The 16,029-nt window shown below is 37.9% G+C and overlaps 2 protein-coding genes across 2 annotated transcripts; one reads left to right on the top strand and one right to left on the bottom strand.

Moving 5' to 3' along the window:
• The first annotated feature begins 63 nt into the window (after positions 1-63).
• LOC113504452 (ARF GTPase-activating protein GIT2) lies at positions 64-7,390 on the top strand. The gene is made up of 12 exons (XM_026886736.1): positions 64-296; positions 384-517; positions 983-1,095; positions 1,543-1,723; positions 2,126-2,256; positions 3,151-3,340; positions 3,776-3,848; positions 4,038-4,232; positions 4,458-4,594; positions 4,673-5,179; positions 5,828-6,067; positions 6,417-7,390. The coding sequence occupies exons 1-12, from the start codon at positions 233-235 to the stop codon at positions 6,585-6,587; spliced, it is 2,136 nt and encodes a 711-aa protein (XP_026742537.1). The 5' UTR covers positions 64-232; the 3' UTR covers positions 6,588-7,390.
• A 3,614-nt stretch (positions 7,391-11,004) lies between these two features.
• On the bottom strand, positions 11,005-15,997 carry LOC113504538 (dynein light chain 4, axonemal). Its single transcript, XM_026886883.1, has 2 exons — positions 15,554-15,997; positions 11,005-13,224 (listed from the first exon to the last, which is right to left on the bottom strand). The coding sequence occupies exons 1-2, from the start codon at positions 15,620-15,622 to the stop codon at positions 12,976-12,978; spliced, it is 318 nt and encodes a 105-aa protein (XP_026742684.1). The 5' UTR covers positions 15,623-15,997; the 3' UTR covers positions 11,005-12,975.
• Positions 15,998-16,029: the final 32 nt, after the last annotated feature.

The raw sequence follows: 16,029 nt of genomic DNA, 5'->3' as shown, positions 1-16,029 counted from the left end.
GTCTATTTTTGGACCAGTCTCAAGCATCAACAAGTCAATTGTTTTTGGTTTGTTCCATTGGCAGCATTGGAGCACAATTTTATTAGCTGTGGTATCAATTTATTTTGATTGACGTTTCGTAAAATGATTTATTTTTGTATCAAAAACCTGCTCCTGGAATTAGCTAAATAAGTATAGTGAGACTTTCAGAGTGGTCATTTCCACCTACGGTATTTTAAAAGTGCCAAGAAAAATGATTATTTCGCGGTCTAAGCACCGCTCATCGGTGGAGATTTGCGCCGACTGTGGTGCATCAGGTCAGGGCGATGTTCCAGTTTTAGATATGGTTTTAATAGTTCCGGTGTTGATTGTAAAGTGGTAATTATGTTGTTTGATGAGCACAGATCCGTCATGGGCTTCGATCAACCGCGGGCTGCTGCTGTGCGCCGAGTGCTGTAGTGTTCACCGCAGCATGGGCCGTCACATCTCGCACGTTAAATCTTTACGGCAGGGCTCCTGGCCACCATCGCTCCTGGCGGTATGTAACCAGCATTCCTATGTTTTAATCTTATACTTCATTTATAAACAACTCTTTTTTGGCCTACAAATACATAATTTACACTTTTGAAAAGCATTTTATAACTTCTTCCCTCAAATAATCTCTTCAAAACAATACCTGTATAATGAATTTTAAACCATTAAATAGAGGACAGTCAGTCAACTTTGCCCTAATTATCCAACCAGCAAGAAGTAATGGTTGTTGTTCTTATTCAGGGATTAGTCATCTGAATATTAATTGTTTTAATTAAACATGAGTGGATTGTCAGCCTTCTGAGTGGTTGCTAAATTTAGCACACTTTACAACACCACAAATAAAACTTAGTTACATTTTTAGGTCCAAGTTGAAAACTTATTTAAATAAGCCAATAAACATGTTATGAAAAGATAGGAATATTACAATATACTAATTGCCATAATGTTTTCATTGCTTCTTATGGCACAGATGGTGCAAGCACTGACAGCTCAGAATGTGAACTGTATTTGGGAACACTCATTACTGGACACCTCAGCACCCAAGCACCTTCGCAAGAAGCCACAGCCAAAAGACCCTTTACAGTAAGAACTGATTTTTAATAACTTGAGTCCCTATAACTTGAATTGTATGAGACTCTACAGAGAAAGACTCTATGTCAATCTACAAATGTAACTGTGCTATGTAAACACAGTTTTTATAATAATAATCTAGTATCAGATAACTTGTTATCTGTATGCTTCAGAATTGTGTAAAAGCTGTAGACAAAACATAAACACACTATATACTAATTATAATTTAGTCTCAAACTATTTATAGCAACTTTAATATATCAGCGAGTTAATATTTGAAGTGAACATGAGTAAGAAACTTTGGTTAACATATTCAGAATATTTCTTAACTTGTTAACAACAATTCCATGAACAAAACAATTTTGTGGCCATTAGATCACTATGAACAAAAATATCCTTAATGTGATCTTGGTGAATGCCCTTTTTAGATATCACAATGTTTTCTTTTCTGTCTTCTAGCCCAGTGAAATCCGAGTTCATCCTAGCAAAACACTTAAGGTTAGCATATGTACTGAGAGCAAGGAGAGATGAACCCCCAAGTGAGCTAGGACGACAGCTGCACAGTGCAGTCCGGAGCTCATCCCTAGACACTGCTATGAGACTCTTGGCACAGGGAGCTGACCCCAACTATTACAATCAGGTATTAAAATAGTCTGGCTATGTAAATTTATTATTTACAAATGAGTTTCAATTTAATGGTTAAAATGTATGTATCATAATTCCTAATAACGAATGTTGTGGTAAAATATATTTAGGTGACATTTTCCTTCCCATTATTGCAAATATAATGTGATATGTATGTTAAGGATGCTCTTCAAAATATCAAAATTATTCCTCATATTACCTTTAATATTTGTTTATTAATTACTAGCTTGGTACACCAGTTTATCTTTAATTCTTCATAATTATCTTTTATTTAATTTAAGGAAGCTTTATACAAGTTCAAGCAGACATTGTTTTGTAAATCCAGGATAATATTCACACATATATCTCAGCATACATATTAACATGTATTCATAACTTGATCCATGTACTTGTGCAGGAGAAGGGCACGACATGCCTGCACGTGGCGTGTCGCGCGGGGCAGCCGGCGCAGGCCGAGCTGCTGGTGGCGTGGGGCGCCGAGCCCACCGCGCGCGACCACGCAGGCAACACGCCCGCCGACTGCGCCAGGTCAGTGGCTATACCGCGAACTTTTCACTTTGACAAATATCCCTTGATTTTAGTAAATCGTTAGTGTTACCTGAATGCTAAATCTCGATTAAATCCTTACAGTTCTTTAGGTTGTGTTTAAAAGCTATCATGATGAGGTTGCTTAAAAGAATCGCATTTATTAGAAAGATATGTTATTTGACCCTCAAACTTCCTCTATCATCATAAACCTTGTTTAATCCATCCATTGGCATTTGTTTCTTTTTTAGCTTTTAGAAATTTGATCAAATAGTCAAAACGACAACTAGCTTTACATATTCTTATGCAGATGATTACCAAAACTCATTTCAACAATAAGCGAAGTCAGTTCAAACTGCTTTGAGATAATTTAGGAGCTCATTTATTATCTACCCACGTAATTATACACATAATAGTCTTGCTCGCTGTTTATAAATATGGATTAGTCAAGGATTTTTCTGCAGTTTAACACCTACAAGAGTACTTGGTATAGGCGATTATGCTAATATTTTGTGATGACGAGTTGAGAGTTATGACATTCAGTTTGTATTATTTATCAGGGTTCGTGTTTTCTATTAATTGGAAGAAATTTACCCCGTATCAACTTTAAGTAAAACCATGTTGTACGGTCTAACTGTACATTCCGCACGGCGGCGGCCTTCTTACCCATGGCGAGGCTCCGGGCGGAAGGTCTTAAAAAAATGATCTGCGTACTTGCTACTTCAAAAATATGAACGAACTTTTTTTATATAGTTTTACTTATGAATTAGTTAACTAACTAACTTTATTTGAATTTGCAATATTTACTGCACCTCACTTCAGAATTGAGTAGTGGTCCGAAAGCTAGGTAAAAGCGTCGCTTGTTAAGTTCTATTATGAATAATGTTCGTCGAGCAGACAAGGCGGGCACTCTGAGCTGGCGGAGCGGCTGACGGAGCTGGTGTACGAGGCCACGGACCGCATGATCTACTTCCTGACGGGCGAGCGGCCCGAGCACGCGGCCGGCCGACACTACATAGTGCCGCGCGCGCACGACACGCACGAGATGACCGACGTGGCCAAGGCCGCCAGGGGGAAGCTGCAGCTGGTATGAAATCTTATATCATTTGCTCTTTTTATCTGTATTCTGTGTATGCCTGTTTTGTTTTCAAAACTTTTTATTCGTCTTCAAATTTCGACAGTTAATATCTATTAATGAAATATATAAGTTATTATAGTTCTCTCTATAACATCAATGTAAATAATAGTAACACTGACCACCTCGGTCTACGTGAACGTTTGGCGTCAATGTTTTAGGTAAAAAATTGACGCCAGGTAAACGCACATGCTGCATTAACACTTACTACCTAATTCGTTTTTTCATCATCGATATGTCCTCGTCTAAGTCATTTAAAAGATAACAAGTACAATTATTATTCTATTTATATATTAATCTTAGAGTTGCTGTGAGAGATGTTATTAAATAATTCCAATGTTGTTCATAAATTAATCTTTTGTGGTTTAAAATAGTTTATTGTTCCAGTTACCGAATCATCTATTCGAAGAGCTTGTTATGGATATTTATGACGAAATAGACCGCAGAGAAACTGAAGCCAGTAAGTACTATAGACTTATGTTAACATTTTCATTCCTTAAAACTACAATTATATAGTCTACCATTGGGACTGCAAAATTGTTAAGATACTTAATACTTTATAGATTCCATACTATACATACATGTTAACAGATGTTACCATTTTGTATAGAGAACAGTATGTAAATAATGTCGATAATTTGTGTGTCAGTATGGCAGACGAGTGCAACGGGTCTGGAGCGGTCAGGCGTGGTGTTCCTGCCGGTGAACCCCGCGCTGTCAGCCCCCCGCAACCAGGGCCGGCAGAAGCTGGCGCGCCTGTCCACGGCCGAGATGGCCACGCTGCTGCGCGACGTGCTGGTCGACGCCACGCGCCGCCAGCACATCGCCACGCTGCAGCCACGAGGTCAGTACACCCTCACCGACGAAAACAAATACGAAATAAAACTACGAATTTAACGAATTTCTGATTTTAGTCCCAAAGTGCACGCAAAATCGTGAAGCATTCCACTTTTTTGGGATCTAAAATCTAAAATTAATCCGCGAAAAAATCCGTAGAAGTAGTGTTATTTCAACGCTACTCTATAACTATTACTCAAAATTCGAATCCTGAATTTGTACCTTTTTACAGCACCCACAGCCCTGATGAACCCTCTGCTGTCAGCGAGCCACCTGAAGCACTTCTCCCATTTATCAGACGACGAACCTCTGTACGACTCTGTCGCCTCTGATGAAGACTACGCGGCGTTAGCACCGATCGATTTACACGTAAGTAGTGTGGTATAAAACGAAGAGGCAGGGAATGTTCGAGATTGTTCCAGTGTTGACTCTATTGTTTCGTAACAGTTATCGACCGTGTTACCGCGAGCCGGTGAGACAGTGTCCTCCACCTACAACCCGTCGCTCCCGCTGGAGCACACGCTGTGCGACCCGCGCCGGACACACTCGCCCACCAGCCTCGCGCACACCGCCATCCCAGAACAAAACCCCGAAATAGAAACGCTAAAGAAAGAACTCAACACTAAAGACTCCACCATCACAGAACTCAAGAACCAACTGAAGAGCTTACAAACTATAGTCGAACAGTTAACAAAAGAAAACAGTGTCCTAAAAACCACCAGCAGTGTGGACGACGATCAGAGTATGACGTCACAGATGTCGATGAACGACAGCAGTAGTAACGTTCTAGAACCTTCTAAGATGCAAGAGAGAGGGAAAAGTCTCGAGACAGAGCATTTCACTCCGTCAGAGGAGGTCGACGCGAAGCTCTTGACGAAAGGCGCGCAGCGACCGGTCAGTATGTATGAGACTAGAGAGGGACCAAAGAATAACTGGCAGGTTACTAAACACCAGGTACTAATCTAAATTAATATATACACTAATTACTTAGCGCTGGTACTAATCAGTAGAGCTAAGGTGACCAGACTGTAGTGCTAGATTAATATCGACAGTTTAACTTTGTTAACTTAGTAGAGAGTAATTATTAATATGAAACAAGGGCGGGTGCTATCGAAAATAAATAGTTTTATCTACAAGACATTTATTAGACAGATAAACGAGGCAATATGAAATATGGGCCGTAATTTAAAGGTTTTTTTTTTATGTAAGTTGGACGGGATTGGGATATCAGGGATGTCAGTAGGTACTATTACGAGACAGTAGATCGTTGCAAAATACGAAAATGCGATAGCCAAAATGGCAGGAATGTAGTCATGTGGTCAATTTGGACATCCCCTATTATCAATTTTCCCAAAGGCCGCTTAACAACTTCAGTGCGTCTGTGCCGTAGTTTCCCCGAAAATGCAGAGAAATAGCAGTTACTTAGTAACATTAACTCAACTCTAGAGTAGTCTCATGAGTAGTAACTTCCATCCACATCCATATGTTCACGTTGACACACCTGTGTTTATGGTTTACTGATAACTGGTGGTTGACTCCCGAGGTACACTCAGCTGAATCTGTTTTATTGAGAAGTGTTTGAGTCTCTGGTTGTGTTGGCAGCTGACGACGCTCCCGAGCCTGGAGCGCTCGCTGGCGCCGCTGGGCGCGGAGGAGGGGGCGGCGGGGGCGGGGGCGGGGGGCGCGCTGCCGGGCGCGGCGCTGGTGCAGGCGCGCGCGGAGGCGGTGACGCGCGCCATCTCCGAGCTGTGGGCGGCGGCGCGCGACCTGCACCCGCGCCTGGCGCCGCGCGGACACGCCATCCGCCACGCCGTGCGCGCGCTGCTCGCGCTCTTCCCGCAGGTACTACTCCTCCCTATAGGCCCAGTTACAAGGGAGAGTAATAAAATTACAGAGGCTTTAATCGGTAAGACTAAACCATCTTTCCCAGGAGTCCACTAAGCATTAAAGAATTCCGCACTGAGGTGCGTTTAATAGCTAGGACTCTTCCCAGGATTCCCGCACTAAGAAATTTAGTCCTTGTATACAGTTCTGAATATATTAAGAAAATATTCTAAAATCATTTCCAAGCATTAGTGAAAAAAATAAATGATGCGAGAAAAAAAACTCACAATAGGTTTGGCTTGATGTCCTTTACGTAAAAGTTTACGTTAAGATATGTGTAATACAACTATTGTCCCTGTGTGTGCAGTCGTGCGGGGACCGCGAGCTGTCGCTGGTCCTGTGCGAGCTGCGCGCGGCGTGCGAGGAGGTCTCGCTGGCCTGCTCGGCGCCGTCGCCGCTCAACGACGTGCGCGCGGCCGCCTACGACCTGGCCAAGGCCACCAAGCTGCTCGTCACGCACTTCCAGCCCGACTCATAGCGATCGCCTCTCTGCTACTACACCACCGTGTAGTGGCACAAACCTCAACACCGTACCGACATACTACATGTCCCGAAATGAGGTTTGCCATTAACTTGACTGAAAGTGTTCGTGAGTTTTTTTGTTTGAGCGCAGTTTTCTTAATAAAAAGCTTATTAAGCAAAGTGAAAAATGTTATTGTAATAAAGCATTGTGTAAACATGCTGGTGTTCGACTTGCGTAAGCAACATGTAGCCTAGGATATTTAAGTAAAAATTACTAATAACCTATTTAGTTAGATAAAAGTGAATCACAAAGGTATACATTCAAGAAGGTTTAATGTTCGCGATTAAGTGTTAAAGATCGTCTTCCTTAATATCGGTTGTAATACGCAGCTCAACATCATTGCAGCTAAGAAACTGTATTTAATTATTGTTATAACGCCTGTTAACTCATAAATAAACTAAGCGACAACTTAAAGTTTTCAAACTACGGCTACACTTAATTTTCTCATCACTTCAGCTTTTTACCCGACTGCTTCAAAAGGACGGTAATGTTTTTAGAAGCTACTATCGGTGAAGCCGTTGTTATTCAAACAAATACTATACGTGTTCAAAGATGATTATTTATGATTAGGAAAGATCAAATGATTTTCATTCATAACAAATTACCCTTTAAGCGTCGCAAAAATATTTAAAAGTAATTGTTTCAAAGAAACTAGTTAAAGCTGATCTGAATTCTTCACGGTGTTTTTTTAGTCGTCTTACAAAAGCAGCCCAGTTCATGTATCCGACGTAAAATACCCCTAGGCGCGATTATTATATTTTTATCATCAACTAAGATAATAAGTACGAAGAAAATTAAACAAGACAAATCTGAAATATACTCTTAAAAATGATAAAAACGCCTCCGCCCGCGCCCCTCACCATTGTTACAAGGCTCGGAAGGCGCTCGCAACAGAGCTGTGTCTCTAAAGAACTACGAATTGCAACATAATATTGAATGAAAATTCCATTTTTTTTTCCAAATCACATAAATATCTATTTTTTTGTCATGAACGTGTTCTAGTCATTAGATACATGAACTGGGCTGCTTTTGTAAGACGACTAAAAAATCACGTCGTATAATAAAAAAAGCAAAAATATGTATTTTGCTTAAAATAAGTTCAGTACGATTGATTTTGCGTCGATTGGCGCTAAGAATAAGGTATAAAATCGAATGATTAATGCGCAACAACAGCTGTGGACCCAGAGGCTATAGATGTCTTAATATCGGCATTCAGTTCAGTATTGTTCATGTGTTCTTAGTAAAGTATCTTCTATACTCATAAATAGAGATTTAAATACAAGATTTATAAAGATTGCACTATCGACCCACGTCAGTGGTAACATATGAATATGAACTCTATGACTTTAAGAATAAGTGTGAATTTCGTAAGTAAATGTTACCACTGATACATGATCGATACAACTGTAGGGTAAGCATTTACAGGCAATTTATTTGTAACAGAAAAACACATATTTATACAACTATAACGATTGTTTTCGTAAAATAAATTATTGATAAAAACTGTTTAATTAAATATGTAATTAGTCGTATAAAATCTCAAGAACTGAGGAAATGTTGTTGTAGAAGATTAATCATATACTGTTAAAGCTGTATAGTATATAATTAGCTACTAAAATATAGCACGTATATAAAACAGCTGACGATATCAAATAATATAATTATGTACTGTATATCCAGTATATAATGAATGTAAATTGTTCAGAAAACGCTTTACGCTTTCGATGTACCTAAATTATGCGATTTAGCGACGCTTATATAAAACTTTTAGTTCAAATATGTACAATTGTAAAAGGACAAGTCATTTTGAACCTTAGTCCATGAACAAGAGGTTTAAAGTTGTGACGGACCTAGCTTAAAAAACGCTAGGCCGGGATCGAGTTGTGTTAGTAATGTATTAAGTGAATAAGGATCGCTTTAAGTTTAAAGGAGGTTAAGTTAAAGAGTATGGTTACTGAGTTTATTTGTAACATTATAGTGGGACAAGTTATGACGCGTTCATTTTTGCATAGTGGCAACTCGACTGCGCAAGCATTTTTAAGAATTGCATTTGTTGAATGCATCATATAATCCATTTTTTCTACATTTAAGTCTCACCCACCGTTATTTCGCGCTTGCATACTGTATGAGATGACTAAATACAGAGAGAGGCTTATTATGGAAAATAATAAAGGATAGTTTTATGAAAAGGTGGAAAGCTATAATTCTCATAACTTTATGTGATTTCTATTTTATTGTTTGCTGCCGTCAAATATGTATATTTAAAGTTGCACAGTCGAGTTATTTCTTTAAGAATATACCACAGTGTGATCATATGTGGTGAACCCAAGTGCCATGCCCACAGGGGTGTCAAACATTTTACTTGTTTAAAATTGGTGTGACCAAAGCTAATTCTCTATTCTTAACTTTACTATTTAATTTTTATGTTAGTCTACTGTCACAAATCTGCATTTCTCTACTTACACTGTGTCATTCCATTCGATGTGTTCTATCTTATATTGTAAAGTTTCTAGATGTATTCATAATACTTCCACATCTTTATAATGTCTTTATCTTGTAACAGTATTTTGTTTTATATTAGATTATACTTATTGTGAAGTGGAGCATACTTCATGTGCAGACATAAACAATATCAAACTAGAGATGGTTTTCTTGAAATGTTTGATGTACTTTTGTCATGGTCTTTGAAATATGCTCTACTCCGCGGCGTACTTCCTACACGATACCTACATAGAGGTGCTTGATACGTAATAGTTTCTCCATCCCAGTGCTCCTTTGTACCCAGTACACACTGAATTTTGATAAAAAATTGTGCCTAAAAATGTTATATTGATACATTTGTTAGACGTACCTAGATAAGTTTATCGGTTCGTAGATTTTATATGAGCGTTTCATAATAATCTATATTACGTTGTTAGATAGGTATTTGTATAGTTGACGAGGTGGATTTACTTGTGGTTATATGATATAACAATATTAGCTTTCGTACTACTTATAGACCTGTATGTTTATTATACATGAGTATTATGTGATCACTTTATGTGCCAATGTTTATGTAAAAGACGTAGAATAGCGAGCGGTGAACACTGCGGGATCCTGTTTCTGTATTTTTGTACATATTTACACAAGCCCACCAACACTTTAGAGAATAGCTTTACATTGCGGCGTGTTGGGTGTGCGCGACACCTTACTGACGGTCGGAGAGTCACTCGCTTGAGCTGCTGCGATCGTAGGAAAACTGTTTGCTTCTGTAGAGCTGAGCGAAGTTATAAGTGAAGCCGCATGTATGTCGCACACACTAAAACACCACCGCCTGAATCACAACAAACCACAAATATATATATACAGTTATTTATTTACTACAGATTTGTATAATCACTAAATTGCTACGGAAACATGATCTCAAGCTGATTCGTATGGAATTTATTGAAAATTTTGATGTTTAACATATTAAAATTTATAATATTATTAATTTTGAAATCAGTATGTTGTTTTATTTGTCTCACTGATGAATTATTGCGATTCATTGTTTGAGTAACGAGTAAATAGACTATTCATTCATCATCATTATAATCTTAATTGAATACACACAAATACGTTTGCAGGTATAATGTTAGGAACTTTTGAAAAACACAAAACGTAATTAATTTTATAATGAATTGCGATGTGCATGATTCTTCAACACACTTGAAACCTATCGTACACATCGTCCCAGTGTATAATTACCAGCATATAAAAAACACTTCAATTACATGTCACAAGGATACTGGCCTATACGACTTAATTATACAATTTCATTACACACGGATGTGTGAACTCTTGGCCTACAACGCATGCATATGTATAGGGTGTTGCGACCGCGGCGGGTGGGCGTGGCGCCGGTGACGTCGCGTCAGTATTGCGTCGCAAGTGCACCACTGATCTTATTGACCTTAACCCTGCATTATGCATGTGTGTGCTTTACTGCAGGGTATAGTTTAATGCGACACTTGGAACCTAAAGTAGCCTAGGGTTAATTACTATGATTAAGATTAATTCATTTTTCTACTAACAAATCATACTTCGAATTCAAATAAGAAACGAATGAGCCAAACTTGATCAAAATTTAGATTCTATGGGACCAAAAAACTTACAAAATTGTTTCATCCAGTTCGAAGGTACAAGGGGACAAACCGACAGGCGAATCGCGAACCTCCTCTTCTTGAATTCAGTTAATTAATAACAGTACCCACCGATTTCTTGCAGCTATGGGTAAAAGTTACAAGATAAAGTGAGCTGAAATGATCTTGTAACAATGAAAACAAAACAGGATGTCTCAACACACCGCCTAAAGAATTTGGTTTCAAATTACATCGCAAATGAAACTAACAAAAAATTTAAAATATACTTTATTCAATTATAAAATTTTCACACGCTCGTAATAATTATAACATACATAGTTCTATGCTCGTTATTCTGTTATTCAACACAGATTGCTAATATGGCCTCGATTTTATTTTGTACATAGCATTTTAAATTGCGCGTTTCGTTTAAAACCCAGTAAGGTAGATAATTATAGCAAAAAATATCGTATAACTGACAAAATTATTGTTTAAATAGCTTACCTGATTGCTGTTCTCATTAAGACAAAATATAATAATATAATGTGTTATGTTACAACTGTGACAAATACACATTCAAGGCCCAAGTGGAAATTAGCAAAAAGTATGGTGCCTTTTTAAATACGCTCTGTTCGTTAGCCAAAGTACTGCATGTTAACGAAAACAACAAGTTACCAAATTCAACCTTATGAACTTGAAAATACGAGTGTTTTTCCAGCTCAGTGTTCAAACTGCTGGTGGTCAAACGGCTGTCAGTAGATGTCAATTATTCTAGCGTTAAATTGTTACATTAGCGGCACAAATGACTCCGTTTTACGTAGATACCATGTTTGACCCTGACTTCGTAATTGGAAACGGTGGACTATGGCGATCACCGAAAAAAAATACTATCTGTTACACAGTCACGTTTTATTTAGTAATATAATAGAAATCTGAATACTCTATAATTATATACTATTCATATCGACTGTAGGCATTATTTGGACAGGTCGTGGGAAATGTTTATGTTAGCCTTAGAATACCTTGATACAGTAGGTAAGTAGTAACCGAGGTCGGTGTGTAAAAAGCAAAAAATACCAATTACGTTGACAAATCACAAGTTTTACGTATATATTTAGGTACTGCAGATGATATTTTTATTTTATAAATTAACCAAAACGATAGAAATAGGTAAAACTGTAGGTATGTTATCTCAAAGAACGGACGAACCTTAACATTTGCTGATTAGATACTTTGATTTTTAAAAATTATTCCAGCAGTATAAGGGTTTTAATTTTTGTATCGCGGATGGTTTCACAAACACACAAAGTCACTCAGAACGCGTTGTTCTATGCTTGCTACTGTTTGTCCTTACGGGGATCGAACCCGCGACACGACGCATGGGTTTGGCGTGGTGATCTCAACCACTCGGCTATCCGTGCAGTCAAACAAGTGCTCTCACACAAGTAGGTACCTATTGTGCATAAAATCGATATTAGGTTACATAGGTAGGTATATGAATCTGTCTGGCTCCCTACCTAGGGAGCTAGCTAGGGTCCACCCCTCAAATTTTCCCTAACATATCAACCGTGTAAAGAGCAATTACTAAACTACGCAGGACGGTCGGGGTAGACGAGTGAGGGTGCACGCGTGACTCCTACATATTAAACCTATTTCAATAAAACGTTCTAGCGCATTTAATATTAATCAAACAGACGCATGTTATGAAAAATATCTTGCATGTACATTGTTTAAGTGCTACAGTCACAAAATGTTCGTTAAAATATTTTCCGTACTTATGCAAATGTACACTTTGAAACATTTTTGAAATAAAAACGTCGCGTGACTACTGACGTTTTACATATGAAACGCTGCAAAACCTCAGCGCCATTGTTTTACTTTAAACGCGACTGTGAAACTGAAATGTAACGTTTTTCTATCGGAAGAAAAGTCTTACAATGCACGCAAACGAATTGGCATTCAAAAAAACACGGGTTAAAGCTAGTTTGCAATAGTTATTATTATATTTACAGTTGGAAACTCTTCAAAATATGTACCTAAAGGAGGCTCGTATTTAAAGTGACTAAAGTAAAACTCTGTAATTACATTGATCAATAATATCATTGTCTACATAAATATGCATTGGAGCCGTCCGTATATTCCTTTTAATGATTATTTGGTAAACACCTGTAAAACAACTATTAGGGTAATATTAAAAATACTTGGTAAAAGTTATCTGTTTCCGTTGTTTGTGTTTGATGCTTTCACGAGCATTTCCAAATGCAGATAGCTTGGTTCCCTCCAAAGTACAGGTAGCATATAGTGGTGCACTCGTAGGTGATTTCGAAGCCATAGCTCTCGCCGACCACGACGTGGAAGGCAGGTCCAAACTTCTTGTCCATGGTCTCCTTAACCATGCGAGCCGCTAATTCATTGTTATGCGAAAACTTTTCGCAAGCCGTCACAGACAACTCCACTGCTTCTACTCGCATTTCTTCCGACATGTCTGAATGCTGTAAAGATATCAAATTGTTAGATCATTCAGCCTTCTGTCATAGTTATCAAAAAAACGATTTGGTTACTTAGGATCACGATAATATTTTCGTAACAACAAAAACACACAACCGACTTCAAATAAAAACTACCGAGCCAAACTTAATGAAACTTTCACCAGTACTTCTGTCATTCCTCCTCCTTATGACTCCTCGTTTTAAATTACACAATAAATCTTACAGAAAACGTAAAAACTACAAGCTAAGACTCTTCATAGGCGCTCTAGCCTTACTATGAGAGTGAAAACATTTGAAGAGTAAAATTTTTGCTTAATTTCTGCCAAGTCCTGTTTGAACGTCTGTCATCTTCGAATTTCTCAATCGTCGTACAACGGTACAATAAAACTAATATTTATTCAACAAAGCTGTACGCAAACAATAACTCCGTGTTGGCTATGGTATTTCTAAATATTGGCTTAAAGAAAAATGGTAGAGTGAAAGTGTGAAATATTTCCTCACGGTAGCTTAAATTATTTGGAACGGTCTGTTGTCGGTTCACATTACAACCAAATGCATCACCTAACGTGGTACCAAGTTTCACATAAGCGATCATACAAACACACATTCTCTGGGTTTATTGTATTGTACGGAGATAGCCTGGGACCACCTGCCAAAACAAACAGATGATGCGCCGTGATCGACGAGATCGAGAGCTGTCGGCAAACAACGAAATGTGTTTACTTGCCGCCATACGGTGATTTATAGCGATATTTAGACGAGAGCAATCTGTTACCGAAAGTGGACTTGCAAAGTACGTACAAGTTATGAGATAAATATTATTATTTGGTAATGCAGGATGATTGGACGAAGTAGAATGTGTTTGCGTACTGAAGTAATTAAGCACAAGGCTTCGTTTATAACTCCACTAGCCATTAGTTTTGCCAGAGGAAGTTGAGTGTTAATTCTTCCTTTCGTTTTTACACGACTGCCAAGAAACGAGGGTAACGTTTATATGTATAATGCAACAATTTCGAAAAAAAAATATGCAAGAATTTTATAGCTCGAATGAGACTTGGTACGTTTATTTTACCTATGAAATAATATTTTCACTTTTTCAAAGTAGCTTATGTACGATTTCGTAGGCATGTTTAGCAGTGGCATTCTTGACTAGATCTTTTAGATAGATTTCGGGAAAGTTGTCTATCAACGATATCGAATCATTATTAACTAGTTACCATATCTACGTCAGACGAGACCTTCTGAAAAATCTTACTTTTGCTTAAGATGCTGAACAATAATTTCCCCCCATGCCCAGAAAATATTCTAGTTTTTTTGAAATTGTATTTATTGTTATTCGGTGAAAAAGCGACAGTTTAAATTGACATCATTTGAACACAATATTAAAAAATATATGTCACATGAATATATTATTATGTCTTCTAGAGCTCAAACTATATTTTAGTTGTTATTTAAGGTCAGTGTTCGGCAAATACATTCTGGCTGCCAGCAGTCTACAAACTTTTTACGACCTCTGGGAAACATTATCATCAATCTTCTAAAATGCTTTCTTCATGTTTTATATATACTTTTATGGAAGGTAATTGTTTTCATTTCAAGATTAAGATGTTTTCAACTCGAGGTTGGACAGCGGGATAGTCGGGTAACTCAATAGCGTGTTCCGGTTGAGTGAGACTTTGCAGCGAGTCGTGTCTCCACCGGACCTTGACTCCGCCGAAATTTAATATCTACACTCGTACGATCAATCTTTGTATTGTGTCAACATTAACAATTAAATACGATGTAAGTTATAAAAACTCTTCGTACAGCGATAGAAGACAACTTGCGTAGTCAGCGCGATATTGGCCATCCCACCCACATACATCCTGCCTTGATTCACTCTTAGGTACAATTCACTTATTTCGTTTTAGCCTCGTAGGTTTAACATGATAATTCCAAACTAATGATTTTTTAAACATACATATTTTATAATCAATTTGATGAATATGAGGATTTCTATCATTGATTTAAAAATAAATGAAACACAACCATTTTTCTATTTATTAATTTAGGTAGGTATTTATTTAATATTTCAATATTATGTAATGAAAAGGCATACCCTGATTGAACCTGCGTAAGCTTTATGGACTTCATACGAAACGTTTCACTTAACTACTGTGTTTTGAAGAAGGCCTATCTTAACTCTGAAGCTATAATACCTACATTACCTACTCATACATTTTTTTTTTAGTTTTGCTAGCAAGAAAGAAGAAAAAGGTAGTCTTAAGTACCTGGTTGCACGTAATAGATGGAGTGAGCAACTATAGAATGAGTAAATAAATAATGCATTTACCCGGATAAGAGGATACGTGTGTATCACTTTCTCAGTAGTTATTCCCGGGGCAGCAGCTTCTTCCGCCATAGTTCATAGAATTATAAATCCTTTTACGAGCACGACACAATCACAGAATCACAAAATAAAATTGTCGAAACGCGACGTCTTTCCGTGGCCCGAGCGATGCAATGTCTCCCCACTGTTTACTCGTTGCCTTGGAAACCGACAGAGGCGGGAAGATTCTGATTGATTTTTCTCAACGCAGTGCATGCTCTGTGCGGCTCAGTTGTAACCAGCCAACGTCACTGACCACTAAACTACTAATAGTAGTAAATAATAGGCATGACCTCCAAGGTTGTGCGTGGGAATACTACTTCACCTTTGTGTATACAAAGGTAATCTTATAATAACATCATTATGACGATGACTTGTACAAGAGTAAAAACCTTGTTAAAAATAAATAAATATAAACTTAATTATGGTGATGTTTTTGG

Source organism: Trichoplusia ni, chromosome 22, assembly GCF_003590095.1.
Source record: "Trichoplusia ni isolate ovarian cell line Hi5 chromosome 22, tn1, whole genome shotgun sequence".
NCBI lineage: Eukaryota > Metazoa > Arthropoda > Insecta > Lepidoptera > Noctuidae > Trichoplusia > Trichoplusia ni.
Note: the sequence above shows the minus strand (reverse complement) of the source record. Positions and strands in the feature narration are given on the sequence as shown.

Coding starts and splice junctions, on each gene's coding strand:
- LOC113504452 (XM_026886736.1), top strand. CDS start 233: ATGATTATTTCGCGGTCTAAGCACCGCTCATCGGTGGAGATTTGCGCC. Junction 1,724..2,125: donor ACCCCAACTATTACAATCAG/GTATTAAAATAG, acceptor GTACTTGTGCAG/GAGAAGGGCACGACATGCCT. Junction 3,849..4,037: donor CCGCAGAGAAACTGAAGCCA/GTAAGTACTATA, acceptor TTTGTGTGTCAG/TATGGCAGACGAGTGCAACG.
- LOC113504538 (XM_026886883.1), bottom strand. CDS start 15,622: ATGGCGGAAGAAGCTGCTGCCCCGGGAATAACTACTGAGAAAGTGATA. Junction 13,225..15,553: donor ACACGTATCCTCTTATCCGG/GTAAATGCATTA, acceptor ATATCTTTACAG/CATTCAGACATGTCGGAAGA.